This window comes from Thunnus thynnus, chromosome 18 (genome assembly GCF_963924715.1).
Source record: "Thunnus thynnus chromosome 18, fThuThy2.1, whole genome shotgun sequence".
Classification (NCBI taxonomy): Eukaryota; Metazoa; Chordata; class Actinopteri; order Scombriformes; family Scombridae; genus Thunnus; species Thunnus thynnus.
The window spans coordinates 13,601,317-13,623,242 of NC_089534.1; the positions used below are offsets into that span (position 1 = coordinate 13,601,317).

At 38.5% G+C, this 21,926-nt stretch overlaps 1 protein-coding gene across 4 annotated transcripts; it reads right to left on the reverse strand.

The window, feature by feature from the left end:
• Positions 1 to 604: 604 nt before the first annotated feature.
• Positions 605 to 18,317, reverse strand: trdn (triadin). Of its 4 annotated transcripts, XM_067572158.1 has the most exons (7): positions 17,871 to 18,317; positions 16,447 to 16,514; positions 12,329 to 12,527; positions 9,641 to 9,682; positions 2,984 to 3,031; positions 1,777 to 1,938; positions 605 to 740 (listed from the first exon to the last, which is right to left on the reverse strand). In XM_067572158.1, exons 3-7 carry the CDS (start codon positions 12,513 to 12,515, stop codon positions 718 to 720), a joined length of 462 nt encoding a protein of 153 aa, XP_067428259.1. In that variant the 5' UTR covers positions 12,516 to 12,527; positions 16,447 to 16,514; positions 17,871 to 18,317; the 3' UTR covers positions 605 to 717. The 4 variants fall into 4 exon arrangements, with proteins under 4 accessions (XP_067428259.1, XP_067428260.1, XP_067428258.1 ...); XM_067572159.1 differs by lacking the exon at positions 16,447 to 16,514 and having other exon boundaries at positions 1,807 to 1,938; XM_067572157.1 differs by lacking the exon at positions 16,447 to 16,514 and having other exon boundaries at positions 17,871 to 18,316.
• Between the last annotated feature and the right edge of the window lie 3,609 nt (positions 18,318 to 21,926).

Consider the following 21,926-nt stretch of genomic DNA (forward strand, 5'->3'; position numbering starts at 1 on the left):
GGGGCCCACTGCGGGCAACGTTATCTCCTCCTTTTCTTCTTCCTGCTGTCTTAACTGTTCATCTTCCTGCTCAGAAGATTGTTGCTGGTACTTGCCTCATGTTGAGTTGGGGGCTTCTCAGTCATGGGTCATCTCCAATTCAGACCACCGGCCGTGTAAACAGACAGAAAGACTGGATAGAGAAAAAGGGAGGGAGGGAAATGGAAGGCAGTTTGCTTTTATTTGACTGCAACATTGGTTAGCAGTGTGCACTATAATTTTATTACACAATGAACCTTTGTGGAAAGACCCACCATAATATTATTGTGATTTGTGGTAAAGTTTGAAGTTTATTGTGGTGTAGGAGTCAGCTTGTTAAAAGTATTACACTTTGTTGATTTGAGAGATGGGTAAATTCTTTCAAACAGGCTCAGCTGTGTGCTGTTGCATAATTAGTCTATTAAAAACTGTAATGATGTTGCAACTACAGGCCGAAAGGAAACTTAAGCCAAGCAGTTTTTTTTTTATATATTAGCAGTTTTTATTCATCAAATTCCATTTAACAACAGACAGACAGAAAGAAACATTGCTGTGATATACTGTACATCCCCCTATCTTGTCTCTACATCCTCTCTTCAACTTCAGTCAGACTGACACCCTTTCTCTTTTGGCTTTGTCTTCCTCTCGTCGGCTCTTCATGCTTCTCCGTTCCTCTATTTTTTTCCACCCTCTTCTCCTTCAGAGCTCCTCAGAGTGTAAAGCTGAAGCAAAGAGGAGAAAAATAAGGTGCTCAATCAATCCCAGTAGTTTGATCGATCCCAAAACTTGCAGGAATGAAATATTATGGGATGAAAAATGGCACACATGCGGACTACTAATTGTTACCATTTCCTACAGAGACATGGCTCATTAGATGCAAAAATAATAAGTTCTAGACTCATATTTCCAAACCTAGCAAGCAATTAATATGAGGGTGCCTGCATAAAGGAATCATTTTCCCCTTATTCTTCTGTCTTGGTGCTGTTGCTTCAGCCTTGAACCTCCTCCGCTGTCTATGAGTTGTGTGTTGTTATGTTCATGATACTCTCTCACTGCATCTTGTAAGTGTTGTGGGAGTATTGTGAATACGTTTTTATCACAGTTAATTAACAGTATTTTTAATGGGCCATTGGTTCTTATAATTGAATAAAGTAGATAAGATGGAAAGTTTATTTTATGCCTAATGTACTCCCACAGTTTAGTGTGTTAAAGGGGCGTCATAACTCTTGTTAGTGAGTGAGTGATTATGTTCTTTAACATGACAGCTCCATCATCATTATTATTTGCACCGTCTAGATTATAATGAACCCATTTGCACTAAAAATATCTGGTTTCAGTGAAAAGATGAGAAGAATCTGAGATGGGATACACAGATTGCTTTTCAATACAGAATTATGCACATTAATAATTCTTCTTTACTGAGACTACTATAACTACTTCATTACTATTAAAGTACTATATTATACATTCATAGGATACATTACGGGCTGTACTTTCCTGAAACAGGACGCAGGAGCAAAGAAATAGACCTGCACCCAAGAAAAATTGCATAAAGACGTGACGCATTGCCCTGGCGCTGGCTTTGCAACAGCAGGAAAATTAAGCTCTAGATGGGGTATAGATTATTATTGACATAGAATACTACACATTATGTCTCTAGCCAGTACAACAGATCTTGTGAGAATGACACATTCCCATTATCATAGTCACAATGTTTGTCCTTAGATGGTTAATCAGTGTGAGTTGATGTTTTCTTACATGTGAAGGTTTCAGTTAGCTGGTGAATACCTTCCTCCTCATCGTCAGGAGCTACCAAACTGGCTGCAAATGTCCATAAGATCCCCATCCAATCGATGCTTTCCTGAGCTTTGACCTCACTAGGGACTCCAGCAGGGCTTGATTTTATAGGACGAACAGCACCTAAACAGAAGAGAATAAAGAAGAACAATAGAATAGAATAGATAAAAATGTAAAGCAAAGTAGGCTGCTGATTTATTGGTTACATTGATATTTACTATTTGCATCCCACTAAATCAAGTCATCTTTATATTGCAGGTATAGTTTAGGGAAATACACTTGTTCATTTTCTTGCTGAGAGTTATATAAGAAGATAGACACCACGGAAAATAGGAAGCTACCACCAGTAGCTGGTTAGCTTAGCTTAGAAAAAAGACTGGAAAGGGGGGGGAACAGCTAGCCTAGCTCTGTCCAAAGGTAACAAAATTTGATTACCAGCACCTCTAAAGTTCACTTTAACATATTTTTTATTTTTTCTTTAATCCGTACAAAAACTGAAGGGTACTCTCTAGTCTAAGAGCGGATTATTTTTTGGACAGTGCTGGTTTCAACTTCACAATAAAACTCCTAGTGACTGTTTGTAGCTAAGTTACACTTCTGTTTTTGACATATAATGTGTTAACAAGTGAGATTTCAAAGTGTTCGTAAGTGGACTTTTTTTAACCTTCAGATAGAGCCCGGTTAGTGACTTCTCCCTATTCACAGTTTTTATGCTACACTAAGCTAACCGTCTCCAGGTTGAAGTTTCATATACAGATATAATAACGTTCTTGTCATCTAACTCTCAAGAAACAAATCAAATATGCGTATAACATGGCAAACTATTCCGTTAAACAAGACCTTATAATACTTACAATATGTTTTACTCAACAAGTACGTAACAAGTGTTGAGACCACTCCACACACCACACAATACAGTATCAATCTATACTGTATACTGTATATATACTGTATATATCCGAATATACAGTATGTGTTCATGTTATTTTCTTCACCCCATGCAACTGTTTGTGCTCACACAAAGTGTAATGGTTGATTATGTTTACTGTAAGTCTCAATTTTTCACATAGTGGCAGAGAAATCAATATTATATACAGTAATATTAGATATATTCAAATTCATTCCTAGTGTACGTGATATGTATAATGGTGTCGAAGTTTTTGCTTGCCTCTAGCCCTCAAACCTCTCTTAGCGATGGCAGGAGGAGGAGGGAGACCTGAGGGAGAGAGACACAGGAACAAGACATCAAGTCAGACAGCATGACGTGAAGAATACAGAGTAGAAAAAGAGAGAAGAACAAACAGAGAAGGGAATAAGACAAGTAAAAAAGAAGGAATCTATGGAGAGATAAAGTCAGAACATTGATCAAAGGCCTTCAACTCAGTGTATATTTTACATTTTCAATCATTCACAGCCACATATAGCATTAGATTTATTGCTTGCCTCCAGGGTGCGATTTGGTAGGGGGGATGGTGGGGATTTCCCCCCCTCTGGTCTATATATTCATGCCTCTGCTGAGTTATGAGGGGACAAAAATTTATCCCCCTCATAGTGATTTATGCTGCTTCACCCATAGACCATATAAAGTATCTAAAATAAAAATAGGATATTTAAAAAAGTCTATGTAAAGCGCTGCAACATGACAACAGTCATTAGAGCAAACAACAGTAAAATCAGAAATGGACTCTCACTGTCAGCGCTTGTGTGACAATAGAGATGACACTGCATCTAGGCTATGTGATGATGCAGTAAACGGATCAAGGGTTGCCTCCTTCCCTGCTCGGAGATTTACACAGATGTGGATGAAAGAGGGGACACACTGTGGATGACCCCTCTACAGGGTCAGCAGGCTGTTTCCTTTGTCTGACAAGCAGGCATATACTGTAGCCTATTTATCTCTATGATGATAGCATGTTGTGCTAGGATGAGTACTGTTAAAACGGGACACTTTCCAAAAATTTGCATTCTGGAAAAATTTGCTGAATCATCCCAATGCCAGGCGGGATGGTGGGGATAAAAATCTGATTACTTTTCAGCAATGCATAAGCATTGGTTTTGGGTTATTTTGTGTTTTCCTTGAAAAGATATTCATTGCAAAGCTTAACTGTCCCAATTTGCCAGGTGTCTCAAATTAATAATACTCACCCTAATGTTGTGATTATTTTCCATTCAATACTGAAGTTTGCTGCACGCTGCGCATAGAGCCGAATTAAACAGTGACTTGAAAGAATGACCTATTGGCACGTCTGGCTGAGTGGTGCCATTCACAGTGCTGAGAGGAGCGTTGGGGAATTTAATTCTGGCATGATCACGTATATGATCACATCTTCTATGTATCCGGATGAGGAAAGGACAAGGCATGAACTTGACATCATATTGCTGAGAGTGACAATATCATGCTACTTGATGAATTAATTTTTTTTAAACGGATTAAAATATTACTGCAAATGCAGTGCTCAAGTTCAAGTTTCGTAATTGTTTTATTGAAGTTCATAATTATTTTATGTTAATGTAAGAGCTACAAGAAATAGCCCAATAGACTCCATAGTCTATATAGGCCCACTGTGGTTCTGATTTTCATGAATAAAAACATTTCAAAAACACCCCCACCTCCCCTTCTTCTGTCTTTTTCACAAATCGCACCCTGCTTGCCTCTGTAATGTGGCAATCATGATGAAATAATAAAAAACATCACACAAAGAACACACTTCATCATACAGAACATGTTAGGACTTATCTTGATGCTTGATGCAAGACATGCTGAATGAGCAGGATACAACGGCAACACAAGCAGCTTTTCAGTCACATTTTTACTAGTATTTCCACCACTGACATTATCCCAAAGTATTGTGTCTGTCACTAACTTTTGGTTTAAGGTGCAGTTGTGTCAAAATAGTAAGTCCAACACATTTACAAAAAAGACCATGAGTCCGCAAAACAAAAAGGAAAATGTCCTTTTTGGCTGGTGGGGCATGTCGGAGGCTTGTTTGATTGACATTAGCCAGCAGGATACCAGTGCTACATTGTACCGAGACAAAGTAAACAAACTGCAGTGTGTCAGTAAAAGCAATCACCAAACCGACATATAAAGTGACATTTGCAGGTACGTTTAAATTAAATTAAATTAAATTCAATTCAGTTTTATTTATAAAGTGCCAAATCACAACAAAAGTCATCTCAGGGCACTTTCCACATAGAGCAGGTCAAGACCATACTCTTTAATTCACAGATACCCAACAACTCCCCCATGAGCAAGCACTTGGCGACAGTGGCAAAGAAAAACTCCCCTTTAACGAGAAGAAATGTCAAGCAGAACCTAGGTTGGCAGCCATTTGCCTTGTCTTTGTACATGCTGTTAAATGTACAGCAGCTGAGCAGCTAATTGGCTATCTAGCCTGCTAACTGACATTAGCAGTGCTAATGCTAATTTCACTAATATACCCGGTTTTGTTGGTTGAAACGGGAACTTTTGAGCCAACCACCTAAACTCGCCTCCTCCTAACATGGAAGTGAGCTTACATAGATGTCATCTGAACTACGTCACTTTCCCTATGATACATATTGTAGAAATGTTGATATGCTACGTATTAAACATATTGAAACGAAGAGGTTCAACATATCCATGGTTTGCAGAAATGTATAACGTCAACATTTTGTTCTGGCGGCTGGGCTAAGACTTTAGCAAGAAAGCTAATGTGGCTCTTATGTTGTGTAGCAGGATGCTATCAGGCTCAGTGTGACTGTCTGCTCCCTCTGCCTATAATCTAACACCTTATTCAAAATTTAATTCGCTGTATTGAAATAAGGACTCCAGCTTTGTAAGCAGTATTTAATCTAAATAATGTAAAACTAGGGGGCACAATCATGAAATTAAAGAATTTAAGATCTAAGTTTCTCCCTTTTTGACTTTTTTTCTCAAGGGAGAACACAAGTGATTTACAGAGCAGATATACTGTACTGTAGTAGACAAAAAAAGGCAATTTCATTTCAGTTGGACTTTAAAGCAAACCAAAAGATATTTTCATTATTTTCAGTTTTACTTTTGTACATTGACCCCTCTGTGCCATCGACAGTAAATTAGCCCAAAGCGGCTGCTCTCAGTCTCTATAAAACACATTTTTTCTCATTTGCTTTAAAGTCTGGCTGCATGTCACAGCTTTTCGAACAATTTAGTGGAAACTAATTGCTGCTGCGACACTTTCATGTTGTACTGAACTTCTTTGCTGAAGTGTTTTAATTTTGTATTAAGCTGAAACACTGTGCACACTTTATGACTTGCAGCTGAGGGGCTGTGCTACCCAAATGTTTAGCTGCTCCTCTGTATCTATAACAAGCGAGATAATAATTTCACTTTGATGTAAGCTTCTCTGGCCGTGAAAATAATGACTCTTTCTTTCAGGCTGCTAGAAGTGTTAAAACAAACTGTGATCATATAGCCGCTGCTGCAGTGCAGGTGTTTTGCATTTGTCTCTCAGAGGGACATGTGAATAGCTACTCTATTATGATAACTGTGGGCTCTAAAGTGCTAAATGCACTGTTTAGAATTCCTCTCTGGATCTCTTTAATTTTCCCCCTCCCAGGTGGAAGAAGCTTTCTGCCTGTTTGTTGCCCAGTGTGGAGGAGTCGTATAATGGATCCTCATAAACAGCTGATTAATGCGCTGACATTTCTTTGATTGGCATGTCCAGACACAGTGCCAGCGACACCAGGAATAGAAGACTAGCATTTTCCCCTCCCTAACTCCCCGTCATCCTTTTATTGCTTGTTACTTATTAATCCGGTCTCTCCTCCACCTCACCTTTCTATCTGTCTGTCTTTCTTTCTTCATTCATGCCATGCCTCTTTTCTTCTCTTGCCTTTCTTTAAATCTCTTTTCTGTCTCAGTCTTACTTTAATGTTCATATCTCGTGTCTCTTCTCTGCTACCTTTGTTTTTGAGTTTTGTGTGTAGTTTAACAGCCACATCAAAATGATACAATACAAAGAAATGAGATGAAAAGTACAAATTGTGCAGTAGAAATACAAAAAAAGGAAAGGTAAGAGACTCTGAAAACACTCTTAGAAGAAAGAACATAAAGTAGCTGGAAGAAAAACATCTGAGTTTAATCTTTCTTTCTTTCTTTCTTTCTTTCCCTCCTTACCACCCGTCTGAAACCAAAGTAAACCCTGAATGGTCCTCTAGTAACATTTCCATCTGTCTCAATCTAAGTGGTAATAATCACATACATTACTGTAAGAATTACTCAATCTGTGCCTCCGCCTTGCTGTCAGAGACAGAAAGAACAAGGATTTGATGAGGTGACTGATTAAACTCTCACTGTTTGCAGCGCTGCTTCTTTGTCTCTCCTCCACCTTCTCCCTTTCTCTGACACCTTTGTATTTTGTCCTTCCTGCTGTTTTCTATACTCTCTTCCTTTATCTCCTTTGAATTACTTTATTTTTCTATACAGTATATCTTTGCAAGTGTGTGTGCTCCTGTCTCCTTATATATTGGTATCCCTTTGTACTTTCTCTGACTATTCTCTTTCACACACACACACACACACACATCTCTATCTCTAGCTCTTTCGCGACAGGGAGAATTGCATTTCTTCTTTATTGTCCAAAAATGTCTCCTTGCTGTTTCATTTACACACACTGGCCTTTATTGAAATGTCATGGTGGGAGAAAAGCTTTGTGATTAAAAATGCAGCCTAGCATTTTGTCATTGTCAACTTGCAAATATTTGCTTCAGAAAATGGAGGATAACTACATCGTACCGGGAGACACTTGCTTTTCATGTGCGCTTCCTCCTCAGCTCAGGACTATCATAGCACTGGGAGTAAATGTTTCCTTCACTTAGAGAAAAGATTTGATACTTTTATAAACAATTTTATACACGAAATTTATGCAAATAAATCTCATTCAGGGACTCTGTATTCCATTTTCTCTGTTTAGGTTTTCTTCATGTTCGCCACATCAACTTGAACAATGTCAGCGGTCATAAAAAAAAATCTTCAAAACTGGACAGATGATTTAAACAATCCCAACATGCTTACAGATTGACTGTTGTCATGAGGCAAAGAGGCTGCACAGCTGTATGTAGATTTTAAGCTTTTGTTTCACACTTCTACTTTGTCATTGAGGACTGTTTTAGGGTCCAGAGCAAACACAGACACACATGCAATTCCACACTAGTTATGCGAGCGCACATATTGTTGAGTTGAGTTGACAGATGGGTGACAAGTTAGAGGAAAAACCTGAATGTTGAACCGTAACAAATGCAGATGCTTCCGTACTTTGCATGATAAGAATGAATGAGTGGTATGAAAATGATGTGGATCGTATGCTATGGCCTTCACAGTCACCAAACATCAACCCTTTTTTAACACCTGGTTGTTTTTGGTCCAGTTTTTGGACAGTGCTCTCCACCAAAACACCAAATGACAAGTAGCACTGAAGCCAGCTGTTCTGTGTTGTTTTACCTTTAATTTGTCTGATTTGTAGCTGAGTGGCTGGGTAAACACAGACTGTTTGCAGACCATGACAAGCTTACATTGTAAACTTAGTATAATTTGAATATGAAATTCTATTGAAGAGTGATTCATTTAACAGATGCTTTCAGCAGGAAACATTAACACAACAGGCAAATCAACATTTGAATTACTTAAAAGTGTCAATTCACCCAAACCACAAAATCCTCAAAACTCAGATTTTCTCACTTTCCCTTTGTGAAATCCATGGAGACAGTTTTGGTTTCACATGCTGCCAACCAATGGAGGGTAAAAGGATCGTCCTTTTGGTGCTTAAAGCATCACACAAATACACTCAACAGTATGACCTGTTTACTTAGGATAACCCAGGAACTATTTTCTACTCAAGGTGCAAAAGAGAGAACATTTTTCACAGTGAGTGGATGCGTGACAGCATCTGGTGAAGGTCTTATTAGTGTAACTCCTTAACGACAAGCACAGTAAAAACTGCAGGTCTGGAGAAAAATAACTGTTTATTCTTAAAAGAGAAACTCTGAAAGTTCAGAAAAGTCAATCACAGCTGTCGATCAACAATAATTTCCAAAATGGCCACCAGCACACTTATTGGAGGGTCCAAATTTAGCGATTGAGGCCATAAGGACTTGCCGAAAAAAAGTTGCTTTTTGAATGGGAGTCAATTTGGACCAGATTTTTTTGGAGCCAGCATCTAGCGGCTGTTGATGGTGTTACACTTTAAGGTACTTCGGCATTATTGAAGCTCAAGCTGTGGTAGTTACCATTAGGGTTTAGTGGTGAATATCTGAAAACCTCAGCAAATCAAACCAAAACCATCTGCAAGACTATTTTAGATACCACTGGGAAAAAGCGCAAGTTTTCCTTGAATAATTTGGGTGAAATGATCATTTAAGGCAGCTGCTCTGCCCTGTGTGATTTGAAACTTTTGAGAACTGTGCATTTTGTGAATAATCCCCCAACAGGGGTAGCCTGATCATCAGGAAGAATCAATATTTTGTTTCATTTAGTTCATTTTCACGGAAGTTGCATTTACTAAATTAACCAGTTGTTATTTCTAGAGGTTGCTTCACAACAACCTGTACAGCTGCGTCGATCCATGCTTGTCTCCAGTTTGTGGCAATTTTTGTTTTTCACAGAAAGATGACGTCTCTTTGGGGGTTGGCCAGTAATGCAACTTGTTTACAAGTTTAAACCTATAAGAATAGTGCAGCACCAGTCTTGTGTATTGAAATACTGGACAAGAATTACGTATATCTTCATTTTCTCTGCAACTCTTTAGTACAAACATGCAAGGCAATCAAACTGTTAGTGGTTTCGTTGCTGTTGTGGGTTTTTTACCAGATGATAAACACACGGGGTCGTCACAGTATGATGTGTACTCTTTCGATGGGATGGCAGGTGATTGACAGCATGAGGATGGATGGAGGTGAAGGAAGGAGGAGAGTGGGGAGAGGAGTTAAAGATGAGTGTGTGGGTGTGTGAGACAGGACTATCCTTACACTGTAGGATAGTCCAAATGCATGGCGATATGTGGTAGTAGTTGTGGTGGGAGTGATAAAGAGCAGATATGAGGAGAATTGATAGAAAGGTCATTATTACAGTGCATTAACTTTGCTCTGGAACACACTTTGTTCTAAATCAAAGTGATTGATTTCCTGTTGTGTGGTTGGAAGACTAGTGGCAGTTTGACCTTAGTGTGCCAGGTCTATTTAGATTACTACAGTGTATGCTGACGCTTCACCGTCATACATATAGGGTAAAACTTTATTTTATTGTGCCATTATTTATTAATTATTTTCCATAATTTCCAAGAGGTTGTCTAGAAAGAGCAACGTAATCTTTTCCTAAATACAGGAAAATAAATGTGTTACTATTATTCTCCATGTTGACTGTGGTAATGCTTTATTTAACAGGTCCTTTAATTTTCTGCTAATTTCCTGAATATTTTCTGTACAATTTGCAGGTAATTAACAGTCAGGACATTTTAGGGTGGAAAGCAAAACAGAAAATGTGTTTTCCTCACTTGTTCATTTGAGTTCACAGTTGTTCATTTGCAAAAATTCTTAACAATTCTTTAACAGAGAAAAAAAAACTTTTCAGTGTGTGGATTTGTGAGTCAGACGACATATTGGCAACTCTATAATGAGTGAAGGATGTCTCCCATTACATAACCCTGTCAAAAAAACACCCTAAGAATGAACAGTTACACAGCAGCTACTTTTAAGAAAGTATTGGGAAATAACTTTTTTCCATTTTTCTTATAATTTCTACTAAATTGCACCATCCTTTCTGTAAAATGTCCTAAAAACGTCTATAGACAAATTTCACACTTTTGCATGTTCAACTACACTAGCTGAATGAAAAGACTCTATGTCGCACTTGCAATTTACTGAAATGAATTACATAAAAGTATACCAATTGAAGACAGTTTCTGTTTGTGTGTACCAAACAATAGTTGTTGTTTTTTTCTGAGAAACATCTTGGAAATAATTAGGAAATCACTTGGAATATACAAACCCGTAAAGTAAATCTACCAATTAGGGATAGTGAAAGGTACCTGTTAATTGGCGCTGTATCAAAAGATGCACAGTAGCAGTGGAAATAATTGGAGCTTAGGTGAAACTGCAACCTATAATCCTTTCACACAATTTCGCACATGTCAAACTGTAAATAATGTTGATTTTCACATGAACAGTTATTCTATGGTTCTATCGTTACATGAGCATGTTAACATGTACGCTAATATATTGATTCTACCACAATTAAAGCAATACATTAAATCTCACTACAATTCTTTAGCTTGGGTAATTAAAGTAAATAATAAATGGAGCATAATTCGGATAATACAGCTGTATTCTTGCTCAGTCGTTTGATTTCTGGGGTAGAAATCAACCCAGATGCTTCTACAAAAATAATAAGCTGAGTGTGGTGCAGTTTCTTATGATCTCAAGATATAAATTAATGGGTTTGTAGAGACTTGATCATGGTGCCAGCGAGCAGAAAGTGAAAATGTTTGAAGAAGAGATCTTGACTTTACTTTAATCAATCAGCAGCATAGTTGCGATCTCAGGAAAATTCATTTTCTGTTATCTCATGACAATGAAGTAATTAAAATGTGATCACAGGGAACAAAATTTGATCACTCAAGACAATTAAGTCATGAGCTGGAGATAATTGGATTAAAAATATATGAAGACACACAACCGCTCTCAGTGTTTGTGTCTCGGTGTCATAACAGGGAACATGTAGGATTTTATAGAAGTCTGTGTACTGCAGAAATAATATTACTTTAGTTTAACAAGTGTTTTAATCAAAATGGAAACTGATTATCCCCTGTGACTGTGTTATTAGTATGCATGTTAACATCAGGAATGCCCTTTCAATCAATTCTCATTCTATGAGTGTATGGATCAGACATTTAAGTGAAAATGAGGAGGAGTGGATAGATCTCAGTATGTACACAGCTGTATTACTACACTGGTACATAAACTGTCAAATAGTGGACTAATGTTAGAGCTTAAGTGAACATGTAGGTGGGAGAGAATGAATAATCTCTGCTTCTAAAACCAGTGTGTCATTTTCAATACATCTGTCAAGTGAAGGGAAACACACATTGTGTTATTTTAAACTGTGTAAAAGCGACACACGTATTGAGGCGTTATGCTGTTATCAACATGTGTTGAAAAGAAAAAAAAATGAGACTATGTGAGTCCCCAAACTTGACACATTGGACGTTGTTGAAAATGATGACCTTGATGAGAGCACGTCCACTTTTGAAGTCTGCTTCAAAAATGTCTGAGAGGGTGTTGAAAAATGCTCGGATGAAATATGGATGTGTGAAAGAAATGTGAAAAATGGGTAATGCACAAATGGAAGGAAAGTGTCACAAGGTATCATGAAACATAACAATCACATTATGATGGAATTATTATGATTGTCAAATTAAAAATGATAATGCAGCTTTACTTAAAATAAAAAAATGAATCTATTAAATGATTAAAATGGTAAAACAATGATTCTTATTACCTGTCAGAGTCTTATAGTCAAGCAGATCAAAGAGAACAATGGCCACGGCTGACCATGTGATGATCAGAGCCACAACCAGCAGCCAGGCCATCGGTGAACTAAAGGTCAAAATGACATCATCCAAAAATGTCCTCTGATGTGGCCGAGATGGAGGGGCCGCCTCCCCATTGCTGGTCTGACTGCTCATTGGTGAAAAGAGCTGGGGGAGCAGGAAGAAAGAGATAGAGGTTTGAGTTGAAATATGAAAACAGAATTACAAAAAAAAAAGAAAAAAAGGTAAGACAGCGAGGAACAGCTATCTCAACAGTTAATAGAGTGCGATAACAACGGCCACATAGGTCGATTGTACCTGCACTCCAGAATGACTCATAGGAGCGTTTTCTAATATGCCGCCTCTATCGCCTATATCGTAATAAATAATTATGTTTTACAGTGTGACAGCGCTTTGGTTAAGGTCTAGTTAGGTTTAGACACAAAAGCCAATTGGTTAGGGTTAGGGAAAGATCATGGTTTGGGTTAAAACGATCACTTTAAACATGGTGTGGGTTAAAGTTACACAACATTTGTCACCATGACAACAGTAAACAACACGATATTTGAAGTTATGTTTTTTAAAAAAACTGTCCCGACTCACTGTTGGAAACATGGTACACATTGAAACAGGGAACAAACAGTGGTCTTCTGCAGCTAACTTTTAACCTCTACTTTTTGCCATTTATCTATCTAGCCATCCACCCAACCCATCACCTCCTAATATGTAAATTTGTCACGTTAGATTGACGTCATCTGAACTTCGTCATTTCCCCAGGTCATAATTACTACAGCCGCTAGATGGCATCCATCATGCAAATGTAACTATAGGTTGTTTTTTCTGGCTGAATTTTTGACCTATACTGGCATTTTTCTTGTGAGGATGGGCTGATCATTTTGTAATCCTGCTGTTTCAATCAGCATGTTTAAAGGAGCATCCGAGCAAATGAGTGCTGCTCTTCACTTCTATAACATTTGGACTGACAAGAGAAAGATTTAACAAAAAAAAAAAAAATGTTTGGTAAAAATAAGGGATCCTACATTTCCCATAGTGCAACTTGCAACAATTTTGCATTAGACAGTCCCTGCCTGGTAAATGCCCACTTCATTTAAATGTCATGTCCCTATTCTGTTAGGTTTTATGTTACCCAGTAAATTCACAGTAAAAAAAAAAACTTCAAACTTCAAGGCCAGTCCAGGCTGAGATAACTCTGATGTCATCATCAGGGTGATTTTCTAAAACTTGACAAAGCTCTTTCAGAGCCACAGAAGACAGAATACGACTGTGTCCACAGTCTCCCTTCATAATTAGTCTCTGTACCAAACTTCTGAACCACAGATCTATCTTTCATTCATCCTCAATGAAGCTCCCAGAGAGCAGTGACAGTGTATTCTTTATGTTTTATACAATTTGCTTATGGAGAAAAAAAACATTCACAGTCACATATTCAAGCCCCATCACTTTTTGCAGGCTTTATTGTGTTGTAGATTTCATTTCAAAGTGATAAAACTGCCATTTTTGCTCATCAATCTGAACTCACTAGCCCATAATAAGAACATTTTTTGCAAATGTATCAAAAACTGAAATCTCTCATTTATAAAACTGTTCAGACCTTTTCTGTGGCGCTCCAAATGTTTAATACCTTTTCAAAAAAATCTAAAAACATGCTTTCACTTTGTCATTATGGGATTATAAAATTGCTTAAAATATGCAGATCCATTTAAAAATCAAATCTACAACACAATAAAGTGTATAAAAAGTGAATCTTTCTGAATCCACTCTAACAGCCATCATGATTTCAGTGATTTTTGACTTTTTTTTAATAACATAGGTAAAATTCATCCCTGAACAAAACAAACAAACAAAAATGGGCACCAGCTGTACAAGCATAAAAAAGTATATTGTATATTCTGGGCGACTTTAAGAAAAGCCATAAAATTTCAGGATCAATGCAGTTTGTTGTTGGTTTTGAAGCAATGCTTAATAGCAACAAGTTTTGGGTGATACTGTAGATTTCTGGACACACAGAAAGACAATCAGCATGAAAACAAAACAAATTCTTGCATTTATGATACCAAATCCTCATGCGCACAGCGGCTGTTTGTTCACATGGACACGAATGAATCACTCGAGCATGTGTCTTTTTGGGAGGATGAGAATGACAGATATGAGGAAGAGAGATGAGTGGGAGGGGAAGGAGTGGGAGAGAGAGAGCAACGAGAGACAGAGAGAGAGACAGACAGAGATTACCCGAGGTGATGAGGAGATTAAATTCCATTTCACTTTGAAAAATCTGTTCGACAAGACAAATTACTTCTCTAAAGAAAGTTTTCATCATTGTATGGCAGTGGGGGCCGTGTGTCATAGCATGATTGTGTGCCTGCGTTGGGTTGTTTGTGTTCATTATGTGGTTTGCTGCAGTGAACGCCTGAGATGATTTGTTTTTCCTTGTTTCTGTGCCTGCCTCGCACACAGCTTACCCACAAATGCAAAGTGATAGTTACACTGTTGTGGAGATTTGAATTAAAACAGGGCTGACTCATTTGGAGGAAATATGCCCTTCTCAAGGTTATTAATGAGGCCCTGAAGAATGCTGATCCACATGAGCCTTTTATGCTCCGCGCCACACCAGCTGAAGCATTTAGCACCATTCATTACGACGGTCTCGTTGACAGAATTAGGTGGAGGTTTGGACTCTCATTTTGGTTTTCATCTTAACTGTCAATTAAAAGAATGTAGATTGGTGACAATGTCGCCCCCCCCACACGCCTGTGTCCTAATTATAAGATGCAGTATGCTACTGCTTGTGAGTAAAACCCAATCACATGAATAAATTGGCCATATTATAGCTAGACAAAAGTATGTGTTTGAATGCCTTCTTCAGGGTATCAATGATGTTCAACAATAAAGAAGCAGCTGATATTCAGGAATGGATGCATCTGGATGCATTTCTGACAGAATTCAAAGGAGACATAATATGCTTTTTTGTGATTTTTTTGTCATTTATATACTGTTCTAATGTTGGATGTCTATGTTAAACATGGTCAAAGTGCCAAAACAGGAGGTGAACGTATGAGGAAAATGCTCCCTGAAAGTCAAAATCCGTCCGTGTAGTCTTTGTTGCTGAGGTTGTTTCACGGCTTCACCGTTCACGTTCATATTTCGGATCACATTTCAGCTCAAGTATGTATCTGAGAAGTTCATTTAATTTCGAGTATAGAACGGGAAAAAGAAGTGAAATCCCTCTAGAGGCTGAACTAAGGGGCTGCATAAAGGGCCAGTATAAGATAAATAAGGAGTTTTTTGAATTGTAAATCATGCAAAGATATTCCAGTAGAGCCCCAGAATATAAATATAGACCTGGAAATGTGCATGATATGTCCTCTAACTGCTACAGTATTAGTGCTGTATAGCGAAGTAAAAATGAATGAAGATTGAGTGTGAACCAGTTCATCCATCTATCTATCTATCTATCTATCTATCTATCTTACAAAACATTAATGTCATCCAGAAACGTTGTATAATGTGAAGAATTGATTTGTTTTGATTCACTAGCTGGTCTCACACTGACCTTTCTATTGCTGCATTCAGATAACAAACTGCAAAATCAATTTAACATAATTCTTACCCCCCCTCCCCCCACTCACACATACAATCGAATGGGAATTTGTGTGTGTGTGTCTGATCCAAGAAGGCTAACCATTGATCTAGTGAACAACGGCTGGCATGCGTGTCATTTCATTTCAGTTTCAGGTAGAGCTGAGAGGGCTTGCATTTGTGTGTGTGCGTGTGTGATATAAAAGCTGACCATTGATCTTGTGAAGCCCTGGCAACGGCTGGTCAGGCCAGCGTATTGATCCACAGCAGGTAAAACGATGTTGCAATGACAGACAGTTGGAGCACAGACTCGAAATGTTCTATAGTGGACAGAACAGAAAAGCTGTACTGATGTGCAATCATCCACTTCATCCTTCTCTGAACCATGTAATTACAGCATAGTTTTTAAAACAGCCTATGTTTTATATATTTCTGTTCAAGTGTCAGTCACAGTGTGCAAACACTTTTCCCTTACAACATATGTTCCCACCTGTTGTTACCATCAAGGGCTGAGCTGATCTTCACAAACACAACGACGGCAACTGCTGCTGCTGCCTCCTCCACACCAAAGGAATGAACAGAATTAGAACGACGTGGGTGCAGGCTACTAACCAGCATTTGAGGGCAAATGAAAGGTGACAAAGGCATGGTCCAGAGTGTGAGTCATTAAATGCAACTCATTTGTTATAAATACAGCAACTTTATGACAAATAGACAGGTCACTGCTTAAAAAGTCATATCATTACTTCATAGCAACAACTTAGAGTGAACAAAACACGCTGCATGTTGAACACACACAAGCACAAACCATTGGTTTTCTGTTAACAGCACAAGCTGATCAAAGAATTCACTCAGTTTGTTTTTAGATTTGTGAAATAAGCTTCTTGGACAGATACAAAAGCAGCAATTTGAGGGGCCGCAAGCGCCATATTTCATTCTGGCCCTCTCACATATGTACATTCTCCTTTCACATACATATATTTTCTCTCCCATGCATGCAAATTGTTCCCCTCAGTCATGTTTTATAAAATCAACTGTAAAAATAGTAGCTGATCATTTTAAAAAATACTCAAATTTTAGGCGTAATTATCTGGTCATAATTGTATTTGTCTGATTTTAGAAAAAAAGGACTCGCATGGTTGAGATGGTGGTGGTAATTCTGTGTATTTGATGTTACATGAAAGTGAAATGATGTGCAGTTTTATTGCTGCCTGAGGCAATACAGCAACAGGTTAGTCTGGAATTTTAGTCATAAAGGATACAAAAAAAAAAGATTGTGAAGTTTTACCACTTCAAACAAAACTAAAACAGTTCATCCTTACGTGGGTGAGGGATTTTTTCTCAGTGAAAAACATAAACCTTTAGCTCCACAAAAGAACAATTTAATCTGCATAGTTTTGGGTGAGACCATTTTGCTAAGCTTGTTGTATTTCTATTTATGGGGAGTCATGTCAACAGAAAAAAACAAAACAAAAAAAAGAATCAAAGACATTTAAAGTGTCACTCAGTTTACTGCAAGAAAGTTGGGAACGTTTCAGATTTTGATAGAAATGAAGGTGACTTCTATGATGTGTACTATGGCTGATATCAAAACCCAAGAGAGGAAATAATGAAATGTCACTGTAACATGAGCTCATAGCTCACACTGGAGCTTTTAGCACCAATGGTCGTTTACATACCTTGGTTAATCTGGCAAAACATAGTTAATTAAATTACCTTAAACATCGTCTATTTGCAGTTTTCCACCAAGTTGTGCTGTACACCCCGACTGTCAGCTAAATTCTAATGAGCATTTTAAATGGCATTGAGAAACACTAACTGTGGGGAATGTGTATAAACCTGCAGCAACCAGGAACATCAGTAGCAGATCATTATTATAAAGTTCAGCCAGAGTGAAATGGATTTTTACAGTACCTTGGACTTTGAGTTTGCTGGGTGTCTACTGATAACCTTCAGTCCTTCAAAGGCTCGGGAAATGCAGTGTTACCATAGAAACAAGCGTGTAACTCCTTCGTTAAATCCTTTTCGGCCTCAGTTGATTGTGAGAGAAGACGATGGAGGCAACACTCAAATCTGGCAGCAAAGAGCGAGCCTCAATTGTGTTAAGCTGGATCACACCGGGTCTAAAAATACACTAAAACCTTCCCCACAGGAGAAAATGAAAAGAAATCCAGTGAACAATTCTTTGGTTTTTACTGTTCTTGATCATTTCAAAGTTGTCCTTGTAGGTTTTGGTTTGTGTCCAAAAAATTCTTGAGTCAAAGTTTCTGAGATTTGGTTTCTAGCTGGTTAAATGCTGGAGAGAGTGAGACAGAAAGGGTCACCCATACAGTCACCCTGCCCCCTCTCAGCGTCCAAAATAGAGAGATAAAGAAGGGTAGGCAGGGAGGGAAGGAGGGAGGGGAGGATTGGAAGGGAAGGACTGAAAAGGAAAAAGCAGTGTGTAGCAGAGAAACATTAAGGGATGGAGAGGAGAAAAAGAAAGGAAGTGAGGAGATAAAGGGTTAAAAGTCTATGTGTCTTGGAAGACCTTATCAATCATTTTATAATGATGGGAGGCCCATTATTTTAATCCTGCACTCATCTATATTGACCTATTCACTGTAAAAATATCAAGACACTTCCCTTAAACCTGTAAGATGAATTAAGTAGTGCTATCACTAATTTTCTTTTAATTATCATCTTTTATAATGTGATTAGATAATAAAAGACTATGGGGGATGTCCTCCAAAAACAACAGAACCAGTTTTAACAAGACTTTGTCAAGAGACCCAACATTTTCACTTTGTGCCCTTGGCTAGAAAAATAAATTACTTGGAACTTTAAACTTCTAAAATCTTCCAACCATCTTTGCGGTTCCTCCAGGGGAAAAGATTTCCTCTGAAGTGCCCCGCCTCGTCAAACAGAGGTCAACGTTAACAGTAAATAAGTGAATAAATATCTAGTAGAGCCCCATGTGAGTTTTAAGCCCTGTCAGAGCCTGTTTTTGAGGCCCAGTTTAAACGAGGGTGTGTGTCTGTGTGCGAGAGAGCAGTGGGAAGGAGTAACCTGACCCCCAGTCTTGCCCTGGGAGCCTGCAGTGCACAGGCTATAATTAGAGATACAGACAGCAGCTGGTGTTAACATTGGACTGGATTGCTTTATATGTAGGGCGCACAGAGGGGGCTGAGGGCTGGGGGACACAATGCACGCACACACACACACACACACACACACACACACACACACACACACACACACACACACACACACACACACACACACATGCACCACATACACACAAAACGTCACGTCCTATGGGGACCATGTATACAAGAAACAGTTAGGGACTGTACAAAAATTATTGGAGTGTGGTAGGGAGGTAAACTTTATGTTTAACTTTTTTTTATTATTATTATTCTAAACCTCCCAAGAATTATCAATTTTTCTTTGGCCTCTCCCCTTAACTTACAAAAAAGCTGCAACACCTTCCCCTACAATATCCCAAATGAATATACTGAATTGGTACAGCTTGTTTCACCATCAATAACTCAAAAAGGCATATCATGAAGACAATGTACCCTAGTTTACACCTTAATATGTTGCAGATGTAATCAATATTGTAATATAAACAATGGATCACATACCTACTTCTATGTTAAAGGCGTCGCTCTTAGTGATGAACCCACAAAGAATTATCTCAGCCTGCAGTCCCTCTCAGCTCTCCAGAACATTTTAGCATCTTTCATCCAATTGTTTTGGTTTTACAGCCGGCAAATTCACAGTTTCGGTTCACTGTCACTGCTCTAATTGGCATCATTTCCACACATAGTAGGCAGCTGTATTTGGCTAAATTGCTCTGATAAACCCAATAAACCCACAGCACCAAACAACAAACAGCATTTAGCAGCTAAAGAGCCAGATATTTCCCTCAGCAATTACCAGACAGAGTTCGTAACAGAATGGATGTTGTACTTACTTTTATCATTTATATTATTATAAGGATAGGACAAATAAAGTCAGAGAGAGGAGGCAAAGCACACCTTTATGACCCACTGCACACACCACAGCCATTACTTTTTTTTAACTATTTGATTTTTTTAAATTAATCTTGCAAGGGAAGGCTGAAATAAAACATGAATTATGGGTGATAAAAAACAAATTCCCCTGATGTCCCAAAACATTTAGACTATCTTCCCCTTGGCAAAAAGATGAAATATATAACCATACTCCTTTTCTGACCCCACCGCTCCCTTATAATTTTTGTACAGTCCCTTATCAGCCCAGATCTGTGTCTATATATCCTATGATGTAAAAAAAGCAGGTAATGTAACTCCTTCCTGATAAACACCGAATGTTCCAGTTGCACACAGGTTGCATGGCTTTATCTGCACCTAATAAATGTTTACTGTTGGCCCTGTTTTGATTCTTAGTCTTGATGTTTAGTTATTTTATGTCATTTCATTTTTTTTTTTTTTTTTGTCACATAGCTGTTATATGAGAGATGTTCTGATGAAACCAACCATCCAAAGTAAATCTGATGAAACTAACAGCAATCAACAAGAGCAACGTTCATGCCTGCACTACAGTACCTGTGTGCTTCTGTGAGTGTGTGTGTGTGTGGCTGTGTACTTTTTTGACAGAGTGACACATTGATAGATCCTAAATAATTCTTCCTTCCATCTGTAACTCAGGATATTGAAGAGATGACAGTCAGAAACAGCCTGATACTTGTGAGACTTTAAAAGGTTTTATGAAACTATCCCTCTGAGCATCACACTCAGAATCGAAGGATGTTTTTGTCTCTTTGAAATTCTCTAGGACAAAGCCTTGCCGAGAGGACTTGCCTTGCTCCTCGGGTTCTGTCTCAGGTTCAGAACCTCAGACAGCAGCAGCAGCAGCAGTGATATCTGGCCCTGCTGATGCCTGTTCAGCACCTTGGACAGTGGAAAAGCACGCACCTGTGGCTGCCGGGACGCCCAGCTGGAGCTGAATAAGAACAGAGAAAACGCTCCAACGCCCTCAAGATGAACTGTCACACATCCAGCACCGCTTCACCTCTCATGCAGACTCAAACCCTCGAGGCTCTGAATTGTATAACTGAAACTTCCTAACTACACTCTAACTTCATCTCCTCAATGGTCCTGTCAGGAATGTGCTTCACTCTGACTTCCTACTTACTTCAAGCCTTTTAGCAATGTCAAGCTTTCTCACCAACATTAAACATAAACAAAAATATACTGAGTTAATATTAATTTACAGTTAAAATCTGCTTCATCAGTACTGTGTGGTTGTGGTTTGACAAAAACACAAATACAGAACATTTTGTGTCCGTGTAGGACCACATCACTCACATTAAGATGACATTTGAGAAAACAGAGTTTCACATACACAAGTCTTTGCACATATGTTTGACTATTGGTATGACCTCATCTTATAACTGTAAGACTCCAATTACTGTTGCTGTATGTCCAAACGTCTGAGTTGAATAAAAGCTTTTTGTTGGTCATCAGTAAGTCAGCGAATTGATTTTAAAACGCTGCTACATCTACAAACCTTCACATGCTTTCTCTGTGTGAACCCTTTAGATAAAACACTATAGGTTGTCTGACATGGACCACTGTTCCTTGGATCAACACAAAACAAGAGGAAGGGGCATTTTGGCACCACACATGCTCGGAACAGCCTTTCTGATGATGTTGGCAATGTCCAAATGTGACCATGTTTAAATCTGAATGGAAAACCTACCTGTTTTGCACGTCTTGGTGGCACAACATGTGGCTCAATTCTGGCCAGGGACCTTTGCTGCACGTGATAACCCTCTCTAGCGCCCTATATTTCCTGTTTGTGTCTTTCAAACTATCCAATAAAGGCAAAAATGCCAAAGACATACAGTACTGTGCAAGAGTTTCAGGCACTTTTGATGTTAAGATTCTTATCCATAATGCAGTTTCATCAGGGAGGCCTCTAATTGGTTCAAGATGTATTCCG